Source organism: Porites lutea, chromosome 1 (genome assembly GCF_958299795.1).
Source record: "Porites lutea chromosome 1, jaPorLute2.1, whole genome shotgun sequence".
Lineage (NCBI taxonomy): Eukaryota > Metazoa > Cnidaria > Anthozoa > Scleractinia > Poritidae > Porites > Porites lutea.
In genome coordinates this window covers 53,756,678-53,773,268 of record NC_133201.1, presented here as the reverse complement: position 1 = coordinate 53,773,268, position 16,591 = coordinate 53,756,678, and the positions used below count along the sequence as shown (strand labels likewise).

The 16,591-nt window shown below is 35.9% G+C and overlaps 2 protein-coding genes across 2 annotated transcripts in view; both read right to left on the bottom strand.

Annotated features, from left to right (window-relative positions):
* The window catches only part of LOC140921648 (uncharacterized), a 216,262-nt gene extending 201,889 nt beyond the window's left edge, over positions 1-14,373 (bottom strand). Inside the window, exons 1-9 of the mRNA XM_073371657.1 lie at positions 14,232-14,373; positions 12,947-13,198; positions 12,201-12,365; positions 11,838-11,951; positions 11,333-11,458; positions 10,282-10,378; positions 9,415-9,633; positions 1,558-1,934; positions 656-823 (exon numbers count right to left, since the gene is read on the bottom strand). Coding sequence (XP_073227758.1) covers positions 656-823; positions 1,558-1,934; positions 9,415-9,633; positions 10,282-10,378; positions 11,333-11,458; positions 11,838-11,951; positions 12,201-12,365; positions 12,947-13,024 — 1,344 coding nt within the window. The 5' untranslated portion in view covers positions 13,025-13,198; positions 14,232-14,373. The remainder of the gene's footprint in view (positions 1-655; positions 824-1,557; positions 1,935-9,414; positions 9,634-10,281; positions 10,379-11,332; positions 11,459-11,837; positions 11,952-12,200; positions 12,366-12,946; positions 13,199-14,231) is intronic.
* Positions 1-16,591, bottom strand: part of LOC140921542 (uncharacterized) — a 471,050-nt gene that overhangs the window by 69,781 nt on the left and 384,678 nt on the right. The gene's annotated exons all lie outside the window — the stretch shown is intronic.

Here is a 16,591-nt window from a genome sequence, read left to right as displayed (position 1 = left end):
ACATTTTATAAGACATCAGGCGAATCACGTAAGAGCATGAAGGGAGACGTGGGGACAAGGAAGACCAATTTGTGTGCTATTTAAAAATTAACCACCCGTAATGCTAATCAATTCATTTCTCCTTCTTCTTCTTCTTCTTCTTATTATTATTATCATTCATTATTGTTATTGTTATTATTATTATTTTTAGATAGTTTTATTCTTTTATTAACTTTTTGATGCTTTTTATAATTGTTATTAGTAGTTTTTAGATAGTCATTTTACGACAATTCTCTCTCGTACACAAGAAGAATGTACATAGGGTATATATTTTAATATTCATATTCTTGAATCTGTAAATAGTCTATTTTTTTGAATCTATGAATAAAGTTATTTTTATTTATTAAAGAAAAAAAAGAAAAAAATTATTATTATTATTATTATTATTATTATTATTATTATTATTATTATTATTATTATTTCCGTTTCTTTTTATGAATTTCTTTCTGCATTTCCTTTCGTTTGACTGATCATCACTCGCGATCGCCCGGACGATCTTTAATTAGCAATGCTTTTTCCTCTTAACGCTGTTATTTTTAACAAGACCAGCGAGCATTCCTCACAAATTTTGTGGACAGTCGCGTTCCATTTTTTTAAAATCTGACTAAGAACGTACCACAGTGATATCTTGGTGTCTACCGTCAAAGTTTTGCATTTCACGAAGACAGACTTTAACTGAGTCCTTTGTTACGTCTTCAATCCAAATGAGAGCAGCATCATACTCTTTACCAGTCCTCAGGTGCTCTGACGTCACAAGGACTATTGGCGCCTCGGCAAACTTGCCCTGAAGAAAAAGCAATAACAACAATCGAAACAGCTTTTTTTGAATATTGCTGCATCTTAAAATCACTTGAAACTAACCACTAAGTAAGTTACCATTCTTACTTGTTATCTAATGTTGTCTTGTTAACTAAGTCGCTAAGTCGGTCACAACTTTTTAGAAGATCTAGCAATCACCTCCCCAGATACCTCGTAATGATCGATTATTTTTTGTTAACTTTGTGTCTTATTTTTCTAGTTCAAGGAAAGTTTTAATATGTTCTTTAACTTAAGATGTGAATTATAGTCTTTCCACATTCAGTCAATTCAAATAGATGAACAAATACTTTGTGTGTTTTTTGTTTTTGTTGTTGTTGTTGTTGTTGTTATAAGCTGCTTCCTTGTATCAGATTAGCGCTTCATTTTGTTGAAACGGATGTTAAGAAGGTCTCTCCTTCACAGTTTCGCTCTTGATGTTTTTCTTCTTTTGTTACGCAGACAAGTCGTGATTAAATCTGTCATGCTTTGGCTAAGGGTCACAAGACTCAATTTTCCAATTATTTAGTATTTTTTTGTTTTGTTTTTTTTTTGCTGTTTTTGGTGTTGTTGTTGTTTTTGTTGTTCTGTTTTGTTTTGTTTTTGTTTTTTTTCAAGACATGGATAAAAGAAGTCACATGAATGAAAGTCTAACATTCGTCATGGAGACTTTAACTGAATTTGCAACAATTATTTAATTTAATATGTACATTCCCATCTCACCGTAGGAAAGGTTACATCTGCGCAGTTGGTACCAGACCACCATTTCTGCAACTCAACCGTTCCCGTCAATCCTTCGGGTGGTGCTCCTTGATAAACCACCCAATCAATGGTGGCAAATGGATTCGCACCTTCTTCTTTCCTCCCGGTTTGCATGACACAGACGGTGGAGTTTTTTGTGTTGATACTTTCAGTCCATGAAGTAACAGCGTCGTGGACTGTCACAGAGTCATTCAGCTTCATGTGATTGACGGTTATTTGAACATGAACTTGTTTATCCGGATAAAACCGGTATGGAGGAAATGTGAGTGTCTGACAGTTTGAATCTGACCATTTTGGAAACTGTAGCAGATCTACACGGCCCCGAACAATTGGAAAACCTGTTTTGTAATAAATTAAGTACTTTATAAGGAGAGCATTACTGTGCTCTTTAAGCATTATCGCTTAGGTAGCTTACCTAGCTTACAATGTAGTGCAACTCTAAGTGGTGAAGGGTGGTGATAAAAAAAGCGTGGAAATGGAGCTAAAACTAGACTGTAACTTGCAATGTCGGCTACCTTTCAACAATGAAATGTATAGTCCCGTACCAAACCAAACACTATTTTTAACATATTTTTGATATATTTTTAAAACTGTTTTAATTGTATTTGAGAACTTCATTTAAAACAGGTAATAAATACTATTTTTAATGGTGTTTTAACCTGTTTTTAAAGGCGTTTTAACCTGCTTTTAATGGTGTTTTAACCTGTTTTTAAAGGTGTTTTAACCTGCTTTTAAAGGTGTTTTAACCTGCTTTTAATGGTGTTTTAACCTGTTTTTAAAGGTGTTTTAAGCTGCTTTAAATGGTGTTTTAACCTGTTTTAAATGGTGTTTTAACCTGGCTTTAAATGTTGTCTAACCCTGTTTTCAATGGTGTTTTAGCCTGTTTATAATGATGTTTTAATCTGTTTGTAAAGGTGTTTTAACCTGTCTTTAAAGGTGTTTTAAGCTGCTTTAAATGGTGTTTTAACCTGTTATAAGTGGTGTTTTAACCTGCCTTTAAATGTTGTCTAACCCTGTTTTCAATGGTGTTTTAGCCTGTTTATAATGATGTTTTAATCTGTTTTTAAAGGTGTTTTAACCTGTTTTTAATGGTGTTTTAAGCTGTTTTAAATGGTGTTTTAACCTGTTTTTAAAGGTGTTTTAGCCTGCTTTAAATGGTGTTTGAACCTGTTTTGAATGGTGTTTTAAACTGCCTTTAAATGTTGTCTAACCCTGTTTAACCTGTTTTTAATGATGTTTTAATCTGTTTTGAATGGTGTTTTAATCTGTTTTTTGAAGGTGTTTTAACCTGCTTTTAATGGTGTTTAAACCTGTTTTTAATGGTGTTTTAATCTGTTTTTAAAGGTGTTTTGACGTGCTTTTAAAGGTGTTTTAACCTATTTTTGATGGTATTTTAACCTGTTCTTAATTACAAATAAAATAAAAATTTAACCATTTTCTTTGTAACAAAAATTGAAAATAAAAGCAGGTTTTCAAAAACACTCTTAAAAGCCAGCTAAAAACCCTTTAAAATGACATCACTTATATCTGGAGTTGTCTAAACCACGTACATGTATGTCTTGGGAATTTTCTTTGAAACTCACCATATTCACATACAGTTGTATGATTGTTTGTTAAAAATTAAAACACTACTAGAAAAGTGTATTCTAAAATTGTCTAATGAAATCACTAACTAAAGGTTTAATAAAGATTTCTAAAGGAAGATACAGTTTATTTTCTTTCCTTCTATAATACAACTATTAGCCAAATTCATTGAACAAAACAAAGGTCACAAGTTGTTGGTACAGTAATAACTGCCCAGTAAAACACTCAGGGACCCACGGAGCAAAGAAAGTCAGTTTTACAGCCTGCCATTCGAGCAAGCTGTAGCTAGCATGTACTATAGCCCACAAGTCATTTCAACTATAGCCCCAAAACCCTTTTTGATTAGCAGGATTGATTACAATCCTTCTGTAATATGAATTCTCTCCCCCCCACCTCCCCCCCCCCCCAAAAAAAAAGCACTTGCCTGTCGGGCAAGTTAAGAACAAAAATCACTAGCCCTATGGCAAAATCCACTAGCCCTGGCCTATCAGACACTCATGTCTTTGGACGCTGAGGATCATTCAATGAAACAACAGCTACAGATCTGGAAACAGATAGGCCAAATTAACAAAAACTAGAATAGACTTCACTGGTATAACTGAAAGAAATAAAAATGCTGGAAAGACATAATTATATTTGTTTGTTCTTCATGAAGCTTGATTTAATATTGCTTAGAGGTAATTTCTTCCCTAAGGCAAAGTTTCATAATAACAAGTATTATTATTCATTCAAAATATTTTCCTGACTCTGATTGGCAAAAAGCACTCGTTTAGTTCACCATAACCAGTTACTGATGACCAAATTTGGAAGAATTTTGTCTTTAACAAGGAAATAACGTCAAAAATGCAGTGTTTTCGCAGGTAAAGGCACCGTTAACCGAGAAGACCTGGGGACGGGGTTGAGTTGTTTTGATTGTCAACTTGAAAAATGGCGGACATTTCACTCGTTTCAAGAGTAAGAACTAGCCGAAAACATAGCTAAAAACGAGGCAAGAACAGCAAGAAGACAACTCGAAGGACGACATCTGCTATTTGGAGAATATTTGTGGAGCTGGACAAACCTAAACGTGCACTATCGAAGATGAACTTAACATCGATGGATCGATGGAGGTTAGCATGTTTTAGCCATGTTTTTAAAGTAGGAATTATTTTGAACGAATAATAAAACTATTATTGAATTCAGCTTTCGTATCATATGACGAATTATGGAGATCGAGGAGGGTGTTATCCGTCAAGGCGGATAACACCCTCCAAGATCTCCATAATTCTTCATAAGATACTCCGTCTCATTCATTAATTGTTAACTGTACATGCAATTGGCAAAACTAAGCGAAATATAATAAGATGCCTTCTAGCTGCCTTATGCAACAATAATTAAGTAACTTGCACTGTTGCTGGGACAGGCGATTTTCCTCCACCATTAATTCAGGAATGAGGGTTAGGGTACAAAATATATAATCTACACTGTATTGATAGCATCTGAGTTCTTAATTGTACATCACAGGACACTAGCATCATTAAACATAACAATCTGTGAACATTGACATGATGTTTCAATTAAGTAATAGTATTATTTTTTTCAATTTGAAAAAAGCACATGTACACTGCAGGTCTTATTACAGCAAACAGTTGATAAGAAAGAAACCGTATTAGTATGATTAACCAAGATTAGTTGTGGCAGAATCTGTTGACTGAAAAAAGGTTTTTGTATTCCTTAAGTTATTATTACTAGCATTGTCCTAATAACTATTAGTCAATGGGTGTCTGTATAAAATTGTTTGAATTTAGAGAAAAAAAGTCAGGATTCACTCTCATCCAGGTGTAGGTCCTAAGAAAACGTTTTTTTTAGGACTTGATAAATTACTGTTCTTTAGTGCATAAGGAATATGAACAAGGCAAACAGAATTGATGCTATATACACTGTAGTACAGGCTATACAAAGAAACTGGCAGGGACATCTGCGTAGCTTAAATAAACAACAGTTCTTTGGGATTGTCAGAAAAGGACATTACTTGTCTATTTTCAAAGAGTTAACTACAAGAATGGTGCAACAAAATGTTTGGGCGGTATTGCTTTTCAATGGAAAAGTTGGAGACGTGAATATATATTCAGTGATTTTGGTTACAAATAGTTATGGTGAGTCCTGGGACTCATCTTGTGAAAAATATCGAGTCCCAGTCCAGAAACATCGAGTCCCACGTAAAAAAAAAAGTCTGTTATTGAAAATGCTTGGGCCTTTGTGTAACCAGACAGTTAATCTGACTTATTAGCTTGACAGACTCCAAAACTCTGTATTACTGCAGTACAAAGAGCAAATCAGGGTAAATCTATGCCTTCTCAGAGCAAATCTATGCCTTTCTTTTCTGATTCATTTCAACATAAGAAGCCTTTCTGCAAACCATGATGGTTTGACAATGCTGCTATCAGATCTACAGCATTAATTTGATGTTATTGGCCTTTCCGAAACAAAGATAAAAATTAACTGTGATCTAGCTAGCTAGTTTAGATTTTTAGTTATTTTGGGTGTCCCACTACTGTATGTTCTGTTTATTTATTTATTTATAATTATTTTCTTGTAAATTCTTCTAGTTGTCTACAGTAGTAGAAAATAAACTGTTGTAAACTGAAATTAAAATACAGTCCTTCTAAAGGCTAAAGGAAATATGCATCCTTCAACAACAGCCATAATAACTGCCACAGAATACACAGACGGGATATTTCTACAAATACACATGTTCAGATTTTTTATGGACCTTTGCATCCATTGGAATGCAACGCCATGAATATTATTATTTTGCATCTTTGGGGATTTTTATGCATCAGGAATACAGGATGCAGAGGTTAACAAAGTCACTACATACTTTTTTGTATGGACAAGAGATTATTAGAAGATTTTGGTTTAAAATGTAATCAATGAAAATACTGGATGTCAATTATAGCTTGTGGTTGTCGCTTCTCTAGAAGCTACACTGTATATAGCTGATTAAGTAAAGGTTGGTTATTGGGCATACCAAACAATGCAATATGATTTCCCTGAGTCACCACCAAACAATAGCTTACTATTACTCAATTCCCGATGCCCAAAGCAACCTTTAATGAACCAGCTGTACATGTGAGTGTATGTATAAGGTCCTGATTGTTTACATGTAACAAACGAAATGTCAAAATATCATGTTCCTGAAACTTTTTAGGAATTCCCAAGCAGAAAAATAACCGTTTTAGGCTTAACTGAGTCAACATAATAAGTTAAATGTCTATAATATATAATTTCATTACTGAATTTTACTTGCCAACTATACATACATTCATTCTCGCAAGACGTAACACAATAATATTTGATTCCACTAAAATCATCATGAAGTTTGCAAGGCCTGAGCCAGAGCATTCACTATTGGTTTTGTGGTTGGTATTGCTATGTGTGAGCGAAAGAGGACGGACACAAAGCTTAATCTTAACGTGACACATTTGGCGTGAGAGCAAGAATGTAATCTGCGATCAATTAACTGTAATGGAAACGAGTCATTTCGATACGAACTTAAGAGCAGTGAAACTGCAAAAATATTGCGATTACCTGATGTATAGTTATTGCACGTGAGCAAGAAAAACAAATGTCGCGAACTATTGGTTGTACATCTCGACTGAGTCAATTTGTATCTGAACGAGTTGCATCGCCTGGTGTATCGAAATTACCTTATATCAAAACGACCGGTATGCAAACACTGCATATAAACAAATCCAAAATGGCTCTTGGTAATAAATTAATTGACAGCGCTCTTCGAAAGGCCAGATATCCAACTGTCCTTTTCATAACACGTATGCCTAGACGTTCCAATAACAGATTATTCTAAAATAAGGAACAATCGTACTCACATTTATTCGCATCGCGAAGACTCAAACACCGGTACAGTACGTGTATCCACCAGTTGAACTTAGATCCGTTCCTTTAACAGTAAAAGCCAGTCGCTGACAACTCGGAGACATTTTGATTCGTGATTAAAACAAAATCTGCGCGTCTGGACAGTCCACAGAGTTGACAAATACTCGTTTTGCGCAGTAAAGAGCAACGCAACGCACGTTGCAACCATCAACAGCCGTCCGCCATAATTTTAAAATACATAGATGCTTTGTTCCTTAGCACGTGGTTTTACCACGTGACTCTATTCCACGGGAAGTCCCCAGGCGCGTGCTATTAAAGTCGAGCAAATTTTATTCATCCAACATGATTTATAAACGTAGGATAACGATGTGGGGAAATTTCTTGAGCGTTTGGTTCTTCATGCAACACGGGAGGTGAGCGTTTATTTATATAATTTTGTTCAGGGCTTATTTTATCTTTGTTCACCTTAACTGCGGTTCTGTCTCAAAATCGATTAGATTTTTTTTGTAATACAGTATTTAGATTACACTGCATGGTAATGTTACGTTATGGTTGATGCGAATTTTGGAAGTTTCAAAACGTAGTAACTGATCAATGATTGATTTAAAATCTGGCTGTGTAGAGATATACACAGAGAGATTCGATGAATAATGATTGGGGATCGATAGATCTTTACACTGTCACACACTTTGACACAACGCGCGTTATCAAACCGGTCGATGTGCTCGAAATGCATGCATATTTCGATACTTTATTTGACTGATGAAGTTTAAGGCTGATTGTTCGTTTTTGTTGGAAGATACATTAGCTCCCAACTGTATGGCAGCTTAATGTCTTGGTTTGTTAGCGGATTTAGGCTGGCGTTTATACTTACTGGTTACTTATTAAGTACGCGCATGATTAGAAATCGGATGTGTCCAGAATTGAGAATTCTCATCAATTTTTTTTGGGATTGACGACGAAACACTTCTGTCGAAATGGCTTATCTATATGAATAGTGCCTTTGTAGAATGGGCTGTGTCTAGACGACGAGTTCTTATTTCTTTTGGCAGACTGTGTCTGCATGTCTATTGCATTTTGTTTTTCAAGTCCGTGACTGCGGGTATCAATTTTTAAAAATACCCCGAAAACAGTATTTAAAATCTGTTTGAAAATAAATTTGGTTGACTTTTTTTCCTTTGAAGTATATTTCTTACCATAAGACAGCCGGTTTTTTTCAAAGCACCCTATAAACAGCCTGTTTAAGTTAGGTTTGGAAACATGCTTCCATTTAAATACCTTTTAAATAAGGATAGTTTGTGAAAATACAATAAAAAGAGCTAGTTTTAATCCTGTTTGGAGAGATTTCAAGATGTTCGTCATTTCAAATCACAATTTAAATTGAACTGCCTCTTAAACCTTCTTCAAACATGTTTTAACTATGCTATTTATGAGCTGTTTAAGGTCGTAGACGAGGAAGTATATTCAAAATAGTCTTTAAACATCCTAATTTAAACCTGATTTTGAACTTTACTTGTAAAAACTACTTTTTAAATCTTTGATTTTAGGTTCTTCTTTCCAAAATGCAGTTTAAATACGGTATTTAAAAAGATTTTAGCAACTCGCCAGTACTCTCTTTCCGAAAATATAGTTTAAATACTGTATTTAAAATGTAGTTTTGATAGCAAATATATTTCAAATACAAGGAAAACCGGGGAAAATGTTATAAATATTATTCAAACAGATGTCAAATACAATTCAAACTTTTAACGCTATTTTGGTTTTAGTCGTGAAATATAATAAAAATACCTCAAATTGTGGTAAAAATAGTTCTTAAATAGTTTAAATAGCTTTAAACTACTTCACAAACAGTTTTAAAATACACTTGATTTGGTGCGGGGTAGCTGCTTGTTATTGCATGCTGGTTTCAGTGCCCAAGATAAACATATGCCAGTATAAAGATAAACATGTGCCAGTATATTGGGAGCGCGCGCCACTGCGGGAAATATTTGATTTTCAGCAAATTCACTCAGTGCTAATAAGGTGCAAAAAAAGTGGAAAAGAGGATGAAATCAAGGGCAAAGATAGTAAATACTGCATTTGCCCTCAATTGTGCAACTCCATGTAAACTGGTAGGTAAATGCGATATTTACTACCTTTGTCTTTGATTTCCTCCTCTTTTGCACTTTTTTGCACCATATTTGCCAAAGCAGAGAGACGAAGTAACTTGTTACAGCTGCCTATTGTTGCTTAGCCTGCGTGAGGAGCTAAAAGGGAGCTTAAAAGTAACGAAAAGTTATACACATCATAGCTTGAAGCCAATTCAATTTTGAGCCAACACAGCCAAAAAAAAATCGTTGAAATTATTTTTCGTTATACCTTCACAGCTTCCAGGGTGATAAACCAGATTATTTTCAAGTCCTCTGCAATAGCTTAACTTATGCCAGCATCGGTTGTCGTAAGTTGTTCCGTTTGCAGTGCACACTGGGTCTTTATATGAGGGGCACTGGTCATCGCACTCACACCGAGCGTCATGCGCACTGTAGGTCCTGCAGACTCCAAACCGTGGGCAATGCACATTAAGGCAAGGATTAAGGTCTGTACCAAGAAAAAAGAAACATAATATTGAGTAGTTTTCCATTTGGAAAAAAAAACAGAAATGTCTAATATATATTTCATATTTCAATTAAAACTAAGTTGCTGTTCAGTAGTAGTAACATGTTTGCTTGTAGGTACCTTAACTGATGTTTGTTTTAACTACACAAGAGAAAATTAAGACGTTTTGACCTTACAAACGAAAATTGCAAAATATGGGTGGAAGTGATTTTGAATACAGTACGCGACAGTAGAAATTTTCACAGCAATGAATTGTGATGTTAAACTTGTCAAAGTTTACATTTTGCATTTTGCATGACTAAAATCGTCGTCTTATTTTTGAGGGAATAAACAAACCCGGCCGCGATTACTCGATTACTAGTATTGGCAGTTTTATTACTTGTGTGCCCTCTAAATTGCTCTTATCCCATCAATGATCAATCTTAAAGTTCGTGTAAAGATAGAGTGTAACATGAATAAGGTATATCAGTGTTTGTACTCTAGTGTTTCTTTAATTATATCATGAAATGTATTCCTACATATAAGAACTTCTAAAAGATATCAATAAAAATAATAGTAATAATGATAATAAAAACAACAATAGTTCTTACTAGAAATAGTGAGCATTACAATAGGAAAATTATTAACAACCTCCAGTAACAGCGTAGCTGACAATCAAGGGATCATGACTCGATCCTAATCCACTGAGGTCTTTAACGCAGACCTTCATAGATTCTAATCCAACTTCCTACAGCAAAATGTGATAGCACGCATCAGTTACTAGAAAATCCATAATTTCTTCTTGATTTCTACGACGATACCTTTAAGTCATGAAATTCATGGATCAGATCCAAATTATTGTTTTCTTATGGCTTTTTCACAGCTTTCACAGTCCTTTTACAAATTTACTAGAATAAACGGATTTTTTCTCTCCCCTGATTGAACAAGCTAAGGGATATGGGATTTTGGGTCTCAAAGGTGTCGCGAGAGTTCAAGCAAACAATTGAATAGAATAATGTAGCAAAGCACTGAAAAAAATCCCTGTTCATTATCATTAACCTCAAGTGACCATCAAGAAAATAGTGCAACAGGACGGGAGAGGAAAGAGGACGGCAAACCTTGTGTGACAACCGTGACAACAATTTTGTTTGAAATAACTTTTCGCCAAACATCACTTTTCTTTAAACAGATCTTTTTGTGAAAACCAGAAAACATTTATGCTAAGTGATGATCACGACATAAAATGCAAGTTTTAGCCCTGTCACGTTTGTCACACACGGACATTTTGCCGTCCTCTTCTTCCTGCCGTCCTGTTGGGTAAACTCACTAATAACCCAGTGAGGAAAACTCCGTTTCATGACGCAATTATTGGCTTTTGCGTGAAAAGACGTCTGAGGAAGGAGCGCAGAAACTGCACACTGATGATGTGTCATTACGCAGATCTGAGCATGCAGTGCTTTTGATTGGTTAAAGAAAATTTATTTTGCAGCATGACCAATCAGAATCTTGATCTGGGAAGTACACGTCATCAGTAGGGAATTTCTGCACTCTTCCACAGACGTCTTTTCACGGGAAAGCCAGTAACTGCGTCGTGAAACGGGGTTTTCGGGGTTTTCCTTATTTTGTGGGAAAACTAGTGGGGGCGTCGCGCGAAATGTCGGGCGGGCTGTTTTCTCAGGTTCGAATAAAAAGGCAAACTTACCTCTAGCCAGGCTGAAATTATATTATTTTCTTGAGGACTACTTCCCTTGACCTTAAGATTGTACTCATGATTTACGGAAAGAATCACAATTGGCGATTTGTAAAAGGTCGTATTGAAAGGCACTTCCTGTAAATAGGTAAAAAAGTCATGTCAGTTAGTATGGATCTGAACTTGCTCACTTCTCCCTCTATTTTTGCCCATCTTCTGTAAAGTCCCCACGTCTTATATTCGCCCACTGTCTACAACGCGAAATTGAAGAGATTCGAAATATAAAATTCTCGCAAAGTCACGAAATTTAAGAATCGCGAAATATGAGCACATCAAAATCGCGAGATAAACATGTCGCGCTCATCTGGGAATTGCCATTTTGAATACAATGTCGATTACCATGGCCTGGTAAGCTTGGGTTTACTGTATTTTAAGTTTTCTTTAGTGTGAACTTAACCACTAAAAAATCAGTGTTCTTTGGCTTGCTAAATGTTCTTGTTAGAACTAAAGTTTTCACCTGACAGAAGCCGTAGTTGTTTTTGGCCGATGGATTTCCACTGTTTGGAAAGATTTCTTCCCCAGTTATTGTGAAATTAAGTTGACTCCCATTTCCAGTGAATGCAAACCAGTCCTGCGGACAAGAAAATAATGTTTAATTTGCTACCCTTTTCTTTACAAGACGATTTGCGTCAGGTTTCGAACCACATTTCCTTTAACAAGAAATGACTGCATGAGACACGTGAGACAAGACACTGACCTTAATTGCGTCAAAAACGTTCTGGGTAATTGGGTTTCCGGGCTGCCGAAGTGTGGCAAAGTCAAGTTTGTTTGTTTGTTTTCATCAATACTATAGTTTACTCGGACATTTTTCTTCACTTACCACAACTGCATCTTGGTGTTTTCCATCAAAGGGCAAGAATTCCCTTAAGCACACTTCAAATCCTCCAGAATTGACGTTTTCTAACCGTAAGTACATAGCGTCATTTGGCTTTGTGCTGCGAGTGTACTTAACAGAGGCAAATACACGAGGCTTGGAAGCAAAGCTCTGCAAAAAAAATGTTAGATAAAAAACGTATGAAAAACTATTGACTGAAAAATCAACAAGCTTCTCGAAAGATAAATCAGCATGAACGTATCCAAGAAGTAGTCATCAGAGGCACTTAAATGAAATTAATTATTAATTAAAATTAATTAAATCTACTTGTCTATTCCCATTAACTAAATTTTCTACCCCTTTTTCACCTCTTTGTACGAAGTGTTGAAAAGGTTGGTGAATGCATCTTATTTGGCCCATTACTTAATAAATAAAGTTACATACAACAATGTTCCTTTTCGGCTAACTTTGTTAAGTTTAATGCTACAAATTTAATATCATTAAAAAATAGACTTCAATTTTCCAAATTACCTTTAACACATCAATACATTCAAAACGGTTATGACAAGCATTATTAAATCACTACCTCCACAGTAAAACGTGAAAATGTCTTAATATCTAAAAGCGATGGAAAGAAAAGTTTGAAACTAAGCCCGAGAGAAAGCTTAAAAAGACGTTAATGTACTTTGCTATCTCCGTTTTACACCTTTATAACAAACTTAAATACTTGTTATGAATTATTGTTGTCTAACCTGAGAAAAGGCCACCTTCTCACACTTTGTTTCTGTTGTCCATGTTCCGCTAAAACTAACGCTTCCATGCGTTAACATAGGTTTGTCCTGGAATGCTACCCAGTTGATAATTCCAGGGTCATTTGTAGAACCTGTTGCACGCGAGCATATCTGAAATCCAGCTGTACTTATGGACTCTGCCCACACGGCGGAAGGTGAATGAACTGCTTCTGATGACTGATCTTGGTGACTTAATGACACAAAGACTCGAACCTGAAATGCGTTAGGTAAAGATAAGCATCAATGAAAATTTGCAGGCAACAATTCAACCCTAGACTACGAGAAGTCTCTTTTTTTTCTTAATCCGTCGAGCAAAACACACGAGAAACGCAACTGACCACGCGGGTGACTGAAAGGGCGAGACTGCAATCCTCGTTTCTCGCGCGCGTCTGGCGGCTTTGACGCTCGTGTGTGCGTGCACTCCTCTCACTAAATTTGAAAAGAAAAAGAGTCTAAGTCCACTCCAAATCGACCGCATCCCGCCCACCCCCATTCCCTACCCCATTCTAAGGGTTAAAGGTCTTCTAGCCTATTTTTATTGCCAGAATTCTCTGGCTTTTTTTGTTGCGTATTGTTTTGTTTTCTCTGAAAACACATGCATCCTAGGGATTAGAGAGCACTTGAACATACCTGTGCGCACTAAATTGTCTGAGGTCATAACGTTACAAAGGCCTCATTTTTTTCAATTGGCAAATCAAAATTTGTTGAAAACATTAGTTTCTAAAGAAGCTTATTGTGGTCTACTAGCAAAAGAAAGTTGCCGCCAACCCTTAAGATTAGACTACTGTATTTCCTCCAAAAATAGCCTTTCCTCGATTAATCGCCTCCTCAAATAACCGCTCCCTACCCCCACCCCTCTTGCTATCTTCTCTTTCTTTCATCCTCTCCCCGCCAAGTTAAAAATTGGTACGTTGGATAACAATCAAAGCTGAAGTGGAATCTCATCCAGCAAAACTGATCAGTGACGATTCAAGCTCTAACGCAAAGGATATTGAAATTGAAAAATAAGCAAGGAACAGGATTGCTCCTGCCAATGCAAGGAACCATATTTGGAAAACTCGTAAAACCCATGCTTAGTATATTTGATGTGTTTATTTTTCTATTATTATTTAATAGATAATAAAACAAAATAGTTGGGAACGACTTCTAGTGAGCAATATTTGAAATAATCGCCTCCCTCGAATAGTCGCTCGCGGCTATTATTGGGGGAAATACGGTAATTTTTAATTCCTTAGGTTTTACTTACGGTTCCAGATCCACTAAACGTGTGTGGAAATACCACGTTAGTGCAGCGTGGCAGTGTACAATGTTGTGGAGCCTTGCATCCGCTGTTGCAATTCCATCCTTGACGTGTCTCTGATGCGTTTAGTTTGCCTACCTGATAGGAAATGCCTGTAAAATAGAAAAAAAAAATGTCTCAATGTAGTGTAGGTATGGGATGGAACGAGACGGAGTGTTGCTTCAAAAGAAATGAACAAAGAGAGGCTAAGGGTGTGTCTGTGTTTATTTGAAAGGCGAGGTGTCAAACTTTCGTGTGTTATTAAAATGTGAAGATAGGAAATTAATTCTTCTTCATTTAGTGAAGTTCAGTTTGAAAGACGTATCAGCATAGCTGTTCTTTTGCAAGAATATTATGAACTTTCTTTTCATCTAAATAGCGCTGCAAAAATAACTTGGCCTACGGTTCATAAGTCTAGGAGGCAATAAGTATCCTGTGGTGTTGTAGGGAACCGAAATGTGAGCTTAAAAAACATAGCCTAGCGTTTTTTCACTTTACATTTCCAGGCCAGGCGTAAAATATTTGCCTTGTAGCTATGTGAAGAAAATTCAGGAAGAATAATTCTATATATACAGATATTTTTAATTTCAATTACTCAAGATGGTTTTCTGAAATTGTACTAAACAACTTGGCGAATGGCATATCAGTTCGATACAAGCGCATTCTCGTGTTGGAAGTAAATATCTTTATGCAGATTTTAATATCATCTAATTTTTATATTGTTTTTGCTTGCTTTTATCATCATGTTTCAATGTTTCTCTCTTGATTTGGACATATTTAATAAAGATCGTGGCGGTCCAAAGGGCAAACTCGGAGTATTGAGTCCGAGTTTGTCTACCCTCGTTTTTTTTTGTTTTTTTTTCGTTCATGTTCAGTTACTCTACTTGTTGAAAGCAAATCCATATAGATGTCTAGATTAATGAACTGATTAACGTTTTGCTACGCGCGCACACACAACGTGTCGAGTACGCTCGGTTCCTTGCACCAAAAGGGTAGCCCGCAATGACAGTTATCTCTGATTGGATTAAAACAGAGCTGCACGAATTAGGAAATCTGAACATCGGTAGAAGTGCCGTAATGACTGATTCGGAAATAGGAAAGTCAAATAATAATAACTCGTTAAAGGTTTTCTGTAAAAGGGGAGTTGATGAACCGCCAGATATCACTGTGGCCTTCGAAAGTTTGAAATGGATTAAAACTTTCGCGTGGCATCAGAATGTGGGTGTGGAGTGTAAAGGGCAGGTTTAATTTGATTTCAAAGATCTCACCCCACTGGCAAAATCTAGATCTGAAATCTTCAAACTGTTGGTCTTCTGATCGAGGATATGAAATATCGTATCAAGAATAGATCACCTGTCTGTGTTTACAATTTTGCTTCGTTTTTCTTCAATCCAAGTGGTAGCTCGCTGACTGAACAGACTGTACTATATTTTGAAGAACAGAGTTGCAACAAACAAATTAATCCATCGGAAACTCTGTAATATAATGATTTTCTCAAGATCGTGAGATGTATAGAAACTGGCACATCAAATGAGATGGAAAAATGCATCGATAAGTGACTTTGACCTTAGTACTCTAGTCGCGAGCTCAAGAACTGAGTTAGTCACTTAAACGAGAGGGAGGGGCTTGTTGTTTTCCCCAAACTTGCATTTGTAAATAGAACACTACGAAATTCAAAAATATAAGAGAAACTATCAGACCTTCTAGATTTATATGAGGTCTAAATACCAGTACATGCATTTTCCTTAAAGAATAGTTAACAAAATAGAAAGTCTCCGACAGAGATGAATTAATTTTCAGGAGATGAAATGGTAAGAATTTTTAACTATGTTAAAAGAAAAAAGTAATATTTGCCTTTTGTTTGGTATAAGAACGTACAAATACAGATTGCAGCGGGCTACGATGAAAAGAAGAGTGACATACCTTTTACAGTGAGAGGGAGAATCCCCAGGTTTAGGAGAGAGACAAAAAGCGCAAATTTTCTGATGTCCATCTGGCTGCTGAACCAAGATGTAAATGACCTGTCGACATCTGGATGGATTGTTTTATAGCGGTACAAACGTTTCCAAATGTTTGACAAATCAGCCATGTATACTAAATCCTCTCAAAAAGTAAAAACAAGCTGATTGGGTACTGAAAGTGCAATATGATCCAAATTTGAAATTGTTTCATTTACAGTTAATGTTTGAGCCCAGGAGTAATTTCAAACGTAGGTGGAATGTGATCACTACATTCAGATTAATGAAAACTGGCTGTGTTATGGAGCTGAGCACACTGTTCGAATTACACTGTCCCTTTGCCTTTTTATTGATTTCATATAGTATGTA